Source organism: Corythoichthys intestinalis, chromosome 9 (genome assembly GCF_030265065.1).
Source record: "Corythoichthys intestinalis isolate RoL2023-P3 chromosome 9, ASM3026506v1, whole genome shotgun sequence".
Classification (NCBI taxonomy): domain Eukaryota; kingdom Metazoa; phylum Chordata; class Actinopteri; order Syngnathiformes; family Syngnathidae; genus Corythoichthys; species Corythoichthys intestinalis.
The window spans coordinates 49,718,850-49,732,078 of record NC_080403.1 but is presented as its reverse complement, the minus strand read 5'-3'; the positions used below and the strand labels follow the sequence as shown (position 1 = coordinate 49,732,078).

The 13,229-nt window shown below is 40.1% G+C and overlaps 1 protein-coding gene across 1 annotated transcript in view; it reads left to right on the top strand.

The window, feature by feature from the left end:
* The window catches only part of LOC130921874 (metabotropic glutamate receptor 4-like), a 589,147-nt gene that overhangs the window by 265,508 nt on the left and 310,410 nt on the right, over nt 1-13,229 (top strand). The window contains exon 3 of the mRNA XM_057846217.1: nt 2,834-3,050. Coding sequence (XP_057702200.1) covers nt 2,834-3,050 — 217 coding nt within the window. The remainder of the gene's footprint in view (nt 1-2,833; nt 3,051-13,229) is intronic.

The window sequence follows — 13,229 nt, the reverse complement described above, 5'->3', positions numbered from 1 at the left end:
TGCGCAATTTTGTGCTTTCCTATCAGCAAACCATGCATCACCTTGACAGGTTCTGAGTGTGCCTCCTACATGAAAAAAAGTGTTATTTTGGGCTTGAGACTGAAGTCGCTGAAGAGTTTACGCCGAGTAACATACTGTAGCTGACAAGAAATAATTGCCAGGTGCACCTGTCAACTCTTTGCTATGGTGTGAATATCAAAACTCCAAACTGAAGCCTTATGTGCATCAATGAAAGGAAGAGACATACGGTATTCATTTTTACTTTCAATAAGACACCATTTAAAAATATCACAAACACCTTTTTTTCCCACAATCCAGGCGGTTCTACAACTGTTCTCTTCAATTAACACTGATTTCTGAGTGAAAATGTGTTTTGAGGGTCTCGGAAATAACCAGTCGGACAGGAAATTGGCTGAACAACTGCAGCAGGTTGCATGAACAATTGCAAGGACAGGGGCCATCAACGGCTGAACAAGGACCTAAAATATACATGTTTGCTAGCATTAAAGGCAGTTAAAAGTCTTCAATGAACCTAGCATAAAAAGCATTTTGTCATGTTTTCATAAACATGCTCGACAATTGAAGATGCAAAGAAATACTATAGAAATTGACGTTACCCTTTTCATGCACGAAAGTTTTTTTTTTTTCTTAAATGCTTTTGCTGCATTCGTATAGGATAGGGGTCTCAAATCTGTGGCCCATGGGCCTTTTGCGGCTCACAGGACAATGTGTTTCGGCCCCCACTTGACACCCAATTTTATGTATTACTACTGCCCGCAAAAAAATTGTGTATATAGAGTACAGTCCCTGACAAAAGTCATGTCGCGTATCCATTTTGTAGAAACAATTGCTAATAACCTGACTTTAAATTATTCAATTGGTTTCAGAAATGGCTCATATGAAAGCTAAGACCCTTCCAAATGATATTGAATGTACAAAAATAATATTTGTTTCACTGAAAAAAGATTTATCATTTAATAAAGACATAAGGTCAAATTTTGGCAAGACAAAGTTTGTCGCCTACAGTAAGTCCTACAGAAAGTAGTGTGAAAATTGAACAAAAAATGTACTTCAAATACAAAAATAAGTGAAATAACATAAGCGAATTAAGTAGTGCTGCTGTGAGATCTAAATTTAATATTGGGCTTGAAGGACTGCATCCATGCGGTTCGACAAGGATTCATACAATTTATTGATGAAGTCATCAGGAACATCAAAGAAAGCAGTCTTGCATGCCTCCCAGAGTTCATCAACATTCTTGGGTTTCGTCTTCCATGCTTCCTCTTTAATCCTATTCATGTCTAGTAACTGGGCTGGCCAGTCCTGGAGGATCTTGATCTTCTTTGCATTGAGGAACTTTGAGGTAGAGATTGAAGTATGTGATGGAGCACCATCCTGCTGCAGAATCTTTCCCTTTTTATGGTTAGTAATGTAGGAGGCAGCTAAGATTTGTTGATATTTCAGACTATTTATGTTGCCTTCCACCATGCTGATTTCACGCACACCCCCATACTGGATGTAACCCCAGGACCATGATTTTGCCACCCCCAAACTTCACTGTTTTGTGGCAAAAGGTGGATTTTCAGATGAATCTTCCATTGAATTATACCACAGTTGCCGCAAATATTGCAGGAGACCTACTGGAGCCTGCATGGATGCGAGATTCACTCAGAAAACAGTGAAGTTTGGTGGCTTAGTGTTTTCATTTAAAAAAAAAAAATAGTAACCTTTGCTATGTTTGGAAAACATTTAATTTTGTGAATTAACCATTAAAGTTGTTAAAATTGCTCCCGTTTTTGCATTAGTTACCTTCTGTCTACTTTCTACATGTGAAAGTTTTAAAAGTGTTTCATCATTTAGATTCAAGTCAAGATTTTGCTGATTTAGGAGTATTTTAGATAAAAGGTTACTTAGGTTCGCTAGGAAGGTTCACTACAACAGAGCCTTTCTGAGAAGTCTACTGCTTTAAGATGGCGGCTGTTTACCAACGCCTGCAAGTGTATCATTTCGCATCTCGTTCATATACATGTGATATCTAGCGTAGTATCGTATGGGCATAGTTTGTAGGCTGTCGGCTAAAGTCAGGTATTATTGGAGACACCTAGCCTAGGATCGCGTTTGCAACGTCGTCACAACTCCCCCTTTCCCACTACCGCTCTTCTTTCTCCGTGTCTCTGACTTTTCTCGCGTCATTCAACCAACGTAATAACGCATAGTAACGCCCATTGCCTCTTTGCCGAAACGGTGACAAAATCCGAACGGAGAAAAAAAAATGTAAGCACGAAAAACTTACAAATTTTGAACGTACCGCGTACACATTTAAAAATCAGTGCTCGCTTGTACAAATTACGCCGAAACCGTACAACTTGACAGGTATGCATTGACACCATTAGATGTCCAATCCCTTGTAACTGCGAGGGGCTGGAAACGATCAAACGATCACTTCCAGTTGAAATGGATTGTACATCAATTGCTGTCAGGTATTTTCAGTATCAATTTCCCTCTTGGTCAGAGTGGGGCTGTCCACACAACCGTGGCGTGGTGAGGGGCATGAAATATTTTAATACTTGAACACTGTTTTATAGCCCCGTGCATCATCTTTATTTTTGACATGCCCTAATCACACTCCCTTTGTGCCAGCAAACCGGGACCCCAAGAGGGCCGGGCCCAGGGGCCCCCTAGAACCTCCCTAAGCTTCACCCATGGCTCTGTATATTGACACGCTTTTATCAGTCTTCATCGTGCTACTCAGAATCTGAACATTTTCAAAAACAATGACTTCAGTGTTAGACATTTTCAAAGGCAATGACGTCAACGTTGCCCTTCTGCCCAGATCCCACAGGTGAGCTACGCCTCCACGGCTCCGGAACTGAGCGACAACACCCGCTACGACTTCTTTTCCCGAGTGGTGCCGCCAGACACGTACCAGGCGCAGGCCATGGTGGATATCGTCAAAGCCATGCGCTGGAACTACGTCTCCACCGTAGCCTCGGAGGGAAACTACGGAGAAAGCGGAGTCGAAGCGTTCATCCAGAAGACTCGGGAGGATGGTGAGTGAGTTGAGCCTGGCGGCGCCGGCGATTTTCCTCTTCATCAATTCACCCGAGTGGACATATTTTACTGTGCTGCAGAAAGTTGCTCAGACACGAATCAATTAGTTCCAGAACAAGGAAAACGTTCAAATCACTCTGATGGAATCGCGGAAAGACTTCTTGGTGCTTTTAAATGCAGTGTTGTTTTTGACAGCCCTTTTAATTTTCATCTTAGTCTTAGTCTTTTGGATGATAAAACTTATTAGTCTTAGTCATATTTACTAGGGGTGTGCCATCTTAGGCACCCCACCATTTGATTCGATTACGTTTCAGGGTGCTACGATTCGATTATTGAACGATGATCACGGTTATAACGGTTATCACAATTATCGATGCATCGTATATTACTAATTAATAAAGTAGCCAAACAAATTTATCTCCATTATTTATTTAAAATATCCTCATGGTTTAACAGGAACGATGGAAATATGCCCATACATACAACAAAAAGATGCCCTTAAACTGTTTTTTTTTTTCTTTGTTTTCACAGACTGTACTATTTCGCATGTTTGTAGTGTTACCGCCGTACTCAATCATGGTTTTACACGTTCTGCATATGGAGTAACTTTTGTACACCAACAAACTACGCACAAATGGACATGGAAATACACGTTAGTGAATTCGCTTATTAGCTTCGCGCTCGGCGTTAACTGTTAACATCTCAAAAACAACAACAATAAAGGCTAAAAAGTACAAGAGGGTTCGTGTACTCAACTCTTATAGACAGACGCACACGGGACTTAGCAACACACTCAGGATATTTTTCAGCGCGACCGCCTGGTACCTGCCTGTCTCATACACAAATTGATTTTCCAGTCTTTTGAAAAGGAGTAAATCTGTCGCTCAGTAACCGGCAGCATCCATCATAACGTTGTGCGTGCGTCAGCTAAAGGTGTCCGGGCAGCAGACGTGTCTTGAATTTCGTTCCGCTACGTGCGGCTGTCATAAAAATTATTACGGAAAATCATCGTTTTTGAACATTTATGAATCGTAATCGAATCGTCATGTGTAAAATCGCGATGCATCTATTAATGGATTTTTTGGGCACTCCCTTAATATTTACCTTAGTCACCTCAAAATGTGTTTGTCTTCGTCTAGCATTTGTTGACGAAAATGCAAGACTAATTCCGTCTAGTTTTAGTCAACATGTACTAAAAATGTTAGTGTCCGTAAAATAAAAAAATATATACTCCAAAAATAAATAAATAAATGAAGGTTTTCAACTATTTCAAATGAACATTGACAGACGAGCACATATTGTAGCATCCACAACTTGGTGATAATACACACTCAGCAGAAAAACAGCACATTATTTTCAAAATAATAATACCTACTACGAACTGTATTTAAAAAAAGTTGTCTGAGAATTTAAGAGGACACTTGCCGTTAGCATTAGCACAATGCTCATGTGAACGTGAATGCAATGCTAACGCTACGAGTTACATTTAGTTTGTGATGATCACTCAGCACAGACCGATAGAGGCTAAAGCAACATTGCATATTCTCTTTGGCCAAAATAAAAAAACAGATCTTACAGTGTCCGTGTTTGCGTGTGTGCATGCCTGATGACTGGAGAGCAGTAACAAGTCACATGAGTGACACAGACTACGATGCAGGCTAACTACATATTAAATGTGAACATGTGATGGAAACTATTGCGCATTTTTATCTCGTTCTTGCCTCATCAGATGAAAACTGGCATTAATCTCGTTGTGTTTTACTCTCCCAAAACAATTTTAGCTCGTCACCTCTCGTCTTCCGTATTAAAAAAATGTTCATTGACGAAATATTTTCATTATAGTGGTCGTTGACGAAAAACAACACCGTTTAAATGTTCAGTGCCATTTAGACTGATAGACGTCCAATCTCGTGACTACCATCCATCTGCTGTGAATTTCAATGAGTTTGTCACTCGCAGACATCCAATATTCGAACCGGGAGGTTTGTTCATTTGCTGTTCAAGCTGCTGTTTTTCAATCAATTAGTACCAAATACATGTTTTTATTTACGGGTCACTTCGTGTTGATTTTGAGGCATTTACAGGTAATTTCCTGTTGATTTTAGGTCACTTTTGATTTTTGATCACCTCCTGTTAAATCTGTAGTGTTTCTGGGTCACTTCCTGTTGAATTTGGGGCGTTTATGAGTTATTTCCTGTTGCTAAATGAACTTATTGCCAACGGCAGTCTGAGTCTTTCAGTGCCAATCACGTGGCTCTTCTAAATGAGTTTATCACTAGAAGACGTTCAATGAACGTTTTTTCATTCGCTCCCAACCCTCCTGGTTCAAATGGCTTGGGTGTCAATGGCAGCCAGTGATTGCGATGCGCATTAAGACGTCATATTATTGTCATATAAAAAAAGATTGGTTGTTTCAAACACATTTCGCTATCACTCATTCAGTATCAAAGACGTTTTTACTTCCTTGACCTTTTTTTTCACTGAGATGGGTGTGGTAGTCTAAACCTTTATTGTTACCTTGGTCTTTCCAAGGGAAAGAACAAGGTTATGTTATTGTACAACTTTATTGTACTTTTTCTTTATTACCTTGGTCTTTCCAAGGGAAAGAACAAGGTATTGTTATTGTGCAACTTTATTATTCTTATTTATTACCTTGGTCTTTCCAAAGGAAAGAACAAGGTTATGTTATTCTACAACTTTATTATTATTATTATTATTATTATGCAATGGTTTCTCCGCGTTTTTTCGGCGCGCTGCGCAGCCCGAACCATACCACCGATCGGCACCGTTCAAGTATCGACACGACCGGAATTTTCGCGCGACGATGGGAATTTTTCAAACGACCCCAAAAAATTTTCCGTTCACCCGTAAACGGCGATTTTCCGATTTTTAAAAAAAATTTCAAAACGCTACTTGTCCTACAATTTTTGACCAAATCACATAATTTGGACATCAAAAATTCCGGGACGGTGGGGGGCATAAAGATTGTATACAGAATTTGGAAAAAATTTACGGTTCCCCGGATATTTGCCAAAAACTATCCCATTCATTTCTAATGGGAAAATTTCCCATTCATTTCAATGGGATTTCCAATGGAATTTACATTACATTGATGCCATTGACGGCCATGCATGTCGAATCTATTGATGCCAATGTACTTGGCTTCAATTGACTATATGGATGTCGATGCCACTGACGGCCATGGACGTCCAAAATTTTTCCCATTCATTTTCAATGGGGAAAAAACTACATTTCCCCAAATCAACAGAAAATGACCAGATATCAATAGGACGTGTCCCCCAAACGTCCCCAACTCCATTGAGGCTTATAGGGGGTGCTGCCATTGTCGTCCATTGACGTCCAAAATTTTTCCCATTTATTTTCAATGGGGAAAAAACTAAATTTCCTCAAATCAACCGAAAATGACCAGATATTAATATGACGTATACCCCAACGTCCCCAACTCCATTGACGCTTATGGGGGGTGCTGCCATTGACGTCCATGGACGTCCAAAAATTTTCCCATTCATTTTCAATGGGAAATTTTTTTTTTTCCCCAAATCAACAGAAAATGACTAGATATCATTAGGACGTGTCCCCCAAATGTCCCCGATTGCATTGCCGCTTATGGAGGGTGATTCCATTGACGTCCATGGACGTCCAAACTTCCCATTCATTTCCAATGGCATTTCTTCATGTTTGTTCATTCTATTGATGCCAATGTACTTGGATTCCATTGAAGCTTATGTAAGTTGATACCATTGACGTCCATGGACGTCCAAAAATTTTCCCATTCATTTTCAATGGGATTTTTTTTTTTTTCCCCAAATCAACAGAAAATGACTAGATATCATTAGGACATGTCCCCCAAATGTCCCCGATTGCATTGCCGCTTATGGAGGGTGATGCCATTGACGATCATGGACGTCCAAACTTCCCATTAAATCCCAATGGCATTTCTTCATGTTTGTTCATTCTATTGATGCCAATGTACTTGGATTCCATTGACGCTTATGTAAGTTGATACCATTGACGTCCATGGACGTCCAAAAATTTTCCCATTCATTTTCAATGGGAATTTTTTTTTTTTTCCCAAATCAACAGAAAATGACTAGATATCAATAGGACGTGTCCCCCAAATGTCCCTGATTGCATTGCCTCTTATGGAGGGTGATGCCATTGACGTCCACGGACGTCCAAACTTCCCATTCATTTCCAATGGCATTTCTTCATGTTTGTTCATTCTATTGATGCCAATGTACTTGGATTCCATTGACGCTTATGTAAATGGATACCATTGACGTCCATGGACGTCCAAAATTTTTCCCATTCATTTTCAATGGGAATTTTTTTTTTTTCCCCAAATCAACAGAAAATTACTAGATATCATTAGGACGTGTCCCCCAAATGTCCCTGATTGGATTGCCGCTTATGGATGTCGATGCCATTGACTGCCATGGACGTCCAAAATTTTTCCCATTCATTTTCAATGGGGAAAAAACAAAATTTCCCCAAATCAACAGAAAATGACCAGATATCAATAGGACGTGTCCCCCAAACTTCCCCAATTCCATTGACGCTTATGAGGGGTGCCGCCATTGACTTACATGGACGTCCAAAAATTTCCCCATTCATTTTCAATGGGGAAAAAACTACATTTCTCCAAATCAACAGAAAATGACCAGATATCAATAGGACTTATACCCCAAACGTCCCCAACTCCATTGACGCTTATGGGGGGTGCTGCCATTGACGTCCATGGACGTCCAAAATTTTACCCATTCATTTTCAATGGGAAATTTTTTTTTTTCCCCAAATCAACAGAAAATGACTAGATATCAACAGGACGTTTCCCCCAAATGTCCCCAATTCCATTTAGGCTTATGGAGGGTGATGCCATTGACGTCCACGGACGTCCAAACTTCCCATTCATTTTCAATGGCATTTCTTCATGTTTGTTCATTCTTTTGATGCCAATGTACTTGGATTCCATTGACGCTTATGTAAGTTGATACCATTGACGTCCATGGACGTCCAAAATTTTTCCCATTCATTTTCAATGGGAATTTTTTTTTTTTCCCCAAATCAACAGAAAATGACTAGATATCATTAGGACGTGTCCCCAAAATGTCCCCGATTGCATTGCCGCTTATGGGGGGTGATGCCATTGACGTCCATGGACGTCCAAACTTCCCAATCATTTCCAAAGGCATTTCTTCATGTTTGTTCATTCTATTGATGCCAATGTACTTGGATTCCATTGACGCTTATGTAAGTTGATACCATTGACGTCCATGGACGTCCAAAATTTTTCCCATTCATTTTCAATGGGATTTTTTTTTTTTTTCCCAAATCAACAGAAAATGACTAGATATCATTAGGACGTGTCCCCCAAATGTCCCCGATTGCATTGCCGCTTATGGAGGGTGATGCCATTGACGTTCATGGACGTCCAAACTTCCCATTCATTTCCAATGGCATTTCTTCATGTTTGTTCATTCTATTGATGCCAATGTACTTGGATTCCATTGACGCTTATGTAAGTTGATACCATTGACGTCCATGGACGTCCAAAATTTTTCCCATTCATTTTCAATGGGAATTTTTTTTTTTTTCCCAAATCAACAGAAAATGACTAGATATCAATAGGACGTGTCCCCCAAACTTCCCCGATTCCATTAACAATTATGGAGGGTGCTGCCATTGACGGACATGGACGTCCAATTCTCCCAATCTTTTCTAATGGCTTTAACTTTGTTTAGTGCCAATGATGGTCCATTCTATTGATAGACCTGAGTGGGGCTAAGATTTGTATCTCCACAGAGGAAAGACCAAGGTGTGTAATTTCTCCCGAAATTGCAGTTTCTAGTTATTATTATTATTATAATTCATCTTATTCTCCGCGTTTTTTCGGCGCGCCGCACAGCCCGACCCGTAGCACCGATCAGCACCGTTCAAGTATCGGCACGACCGGAATTTTCGTGCGACGCGGGCAATTTTTCAAACGTCCCCGAAAAATTTTCCGTTCGCCCGTAAACGGCAATTTTCCGGAAAAAAAAAAAAGTTTCAAAATGTATCTAGTCCTACAATTTTTGACCAAATCACATAATTTGGGCATCAAAAATTCCGGGACATTGAGGGTCATAAAAGTTGTATACAGAATTTGGCAAAAATTTACGGTTCCCTGGAAATTTGCCAAAAACTTTCCTATTCATTTTGAATGGAAAAAAAACACGCGCTTCACAGCCCGAACCGTTAGACCGATCGGCACCGTTCAAGTATCGGCACGACCGGAATTTTCGCGTGACACAGGAAACTTTACAAATGGCCCCGAAAATTTTTCCGTTCGTCCGTAAACGGCAATTTTCCGTGAAAAAAAAAAAAAGTTTCAAAATGTATCTAGTCCTACAATTTTTGACCAAATCACATAATTTGGGCATCAAAAATTCCGGGACGGTGAGGGGCATAAAAGTTGTATACAGAATTTGGAAAAAATTTACGCTTCCTCGGAAATTTGCCAAAAACTATCCCATTCATTTCGAATGGGAAAAGTTCCCATTCACTTCCAATGGGATTTCCAATGGAATTTACATTGCATTGATGCCATTGACGGCCATGCATGTCAAATCTACTGATGCCAATGTACTTGGATTCTATTGACTATATGGATGTCGATGCCATTGACGGCCACGGACGTCCAAAATTTTTCCCATTCATTTTCAATGGGGAAAAAACAAAATTTCCCCAAATCAACAGAAAATGACCAGATATCAATAGGACGTGTCCCCCAAACTTCCCCAATTCCATTGACGCTTATGAAGGGTGCCGCCATTGACTTCCATGGACGTCCAAAATTTTTCCCATTCATTTTCAATGGGGAAAAAACTAAATTTCTCCAAATCAACAGAAAATGACGAGATATCAATAGGATGTATACCCCAAACGTCCCCAACTCTATTGACGCTTATGGGGGGTGCTGCCATTGACGTCCATGGACGTCCAAAATTTTTCCCATTCATTTTCAATGGGGAAAAAACTAAATTTCTCCAAATCAACAGAAAATGACCAGATATCAATAGGACGTATACCCCAAACGTCCCCAACTCCATTGACGCTTATGGGGGGTGCTGCCATTGACGGCCATGGACGTCCAAAAATTTTCCCATTCATTTTCAATGGGATTTTTTTTTTTTTCCCCAAATCAACAGAAAATGACTAGATATCAATAGGACGTGTCCCCCAAATGTCCCCGATTGCATTGCTGCTTATGGGGGGTGCTGCCATTGACGGCCATGGACGTCCAAAATTTTTCCCATTCATTTTCAATAGGAATTTTTTTTTTTTCCCAAAATCAAAAGAAAATGACTAGATGTCAATAGGACGTGTCCCCCAAACTTCCCCAATTCCATTTACGCTTATGGAGGGTAATGCCATTGACGTTCATGGACGTCCAAACTTCCCATTCATTTCCATTGGCATTTCTTCATGTTTGTTCATTCTATTGATGGCAATGTACTTGGATTCCATTGACGCTTATGTAAGTTGATACCACTGACGTCCCTGGACGTCCAAAATTTTTCCCATTCATTTTCAATGGGAATTTTTTTTTTTTCCCCAAATCAACAGAAAATGACTAGATATCATTAGGACGTGTCCCCCAAATGTCCCCAATTGCATTGCCGCTTATGGAGGGTGATGCCATTGACGTCCACGGACATCCAAACTTCCCATTCATTTCCAATGGCATTTCTTCATGTTTGTTCATTCTATTGATGCCAATGTACTTGGATTCCATTGACGCTTATGTAGGTTGATACCATTGACGTCCATGGACGTCCAAAATTTTTCCCATTCATTTTCAATGGGAATTTTTTTTTTTTCCCCAAATCAACAGAAAATGACTAGTTATTATTATTATTATTCAATAATTGTCGACGTTTTTTTCGGCGCGCCGTGCAGCCCGAACCGTACCTCCGATCGGTACCGTTCAAGTATCGGCACGACCGGAATTTTCGCGCGACGATGGGAATTTTTCAAACGGCCCCGAAAAATTTTCCGTTCGCCCGTAAACGGCAATTTTCCGGAAAAAAAAAAAAGTTTAAAAATGTATCTAGTCCTACAATTTTTGACCAAATCGCATAATTTGGGCATCAAAAATTCCGGGACATTGAGGGGCATAAAAGTTGTATACAGAATTTGGCAAAAATTTACGGTTCCCCGGAAATTTGCCAAAAACTTTCCTATTCATTTTGAATGGAAAAAAACCGCGCGCTTCACAGCCCGAACCGTGAGACCGATCGGCACCGTTCAAGTATCGGCACGACCGGAATTTTCGCGTGACACAGGAAACTTTACAAATGTCCCCGAAATTTTTTCCGTTCGTCCGTAAACGGCAATTTTCCGTAAAAAAAAAAAAAGTTTCAAAATGTATCTAGTCCTACAATTTTTGACCAAATCACATAATTTGGGCATCTAAAATTCCGGGACGGTGAGGGGCATAAAAGTTGTATACAGAATTTGGAAAAAAATTACGCTCCCTCGGAAATTTGCCAAAAACTATCCCATTCATTTCGAATGGGAAAAGTTCCCATTCACTTCCAATGGGATTTCCAATGGAATTTTTTACATTGCATTGATGCCATTGACGGCCATGCATGTCGAATCTACTGATGCCAATGTACTTGGATTCAATTGACTATATGGATGTCGATGCCATTGACGGCCATGGACGTCCAAAATTTTTCCCATTCATTTTCAATGGGGAAAAAACAAAATTTCCCCAAATCAACAGAAAATGACCAGATATCAATAGGACGTGTCCCCCAAACTTCCCCAATTCCATTGACGCTTATGAAGGGTGCCGCCATTGACTTCCATGGACGTCCAAAATTTTTCCCATTCATTTTCAATGGGGAAAAAACTAAATTTCTCCAAATCAACAGAAAATGACCAGATATCAATAGGACGTATATCCCAAACGTCCCCAATTCCATTGACGCTTATGGGGGGTGCTGCCATTGACGTCCATGGACGTCCAAAATTTTACCCATTCATTTTCAATGGGAAATTTTTTTTTTTCCCCAAATCAACAGAAAATGACTAGATATCAATAGGACCTGTCCCCCAAATGTCCCCGATTGCATTGCTGCTTATGGAGGGTGATGCCATTGACGTCCACGGACGTCCAAACTTCCCATTAATTTCCAATGGCATTTTTTCATGTTTGTTCATTCTTTTGATGCCAATGTACTTGGATTCCATTGACGCTTATGGGGGGTGCTGCCATTGACGTCCATGGACGTCCAAAATTTTACCCATTCATTTTCAATGGGAAATTTTTTTTTTCCCCCAAATCAACAGAAAATGACTAGATATCAATAGGACGTGTCACCCAAATGTCCCCAATCGCATTGCTGCTTATGGAGGGTGATGCCATTGACGTCCAGGGACGTCCAAACTTCCCATTTATACCAATGGCATTTCTTCATGTTTGTTCATTCTATTGATGCCAATGTACTTAGATTCCATTGACGCTTATGTAAGTTGATACCATTGACGTCCATAGACGTCCAAAATTTTCCCCATTCATTTTCAATTGGAAATTTTTTTTTTTCCCCAAATCAACAGAAAATGACTAGATATCATTAGGACGTGTCCCCCAAATGTCCCCGATTGCATTGCCGCTTATGGGGGGTGATGCCATTGACGTCCATGGACGTCCAAACTTCCCATTCATTTCCAAAGGCATTTCTTCATGTTTGTTCATTCTATTGATGCCAATGTACTTGGATTCTATTGACGCTTATGTAAGTTGATACCATTGACGTCCATGGACGTCCAAAATTTTTCCCATTCATTTTCAATGGGATTTTTTTTTTTTTCCCCAAATCAACAGAAAATGACTAGATATCATTAGGACGTGTCCCCCAAATGTCCCCGATTGCATTGCCGCTTATGGAGGGTGATGCCATTGACGTTCATGGACGTCCAAACTTCCCATTCATTTCCAATGGCATTTCTTCATGTTTGTTCATTTTATTGATGCCAATGTACTTGGATTCCATTGACGCTTATGTAAGTTGATACCATTGACGTCCATGGACGTCCAAAAATTTTCCCATTCATTTTCAATGGGAAATTTTTTTTTTTTTCCCAAATCAACAGAAAATGACTAGATA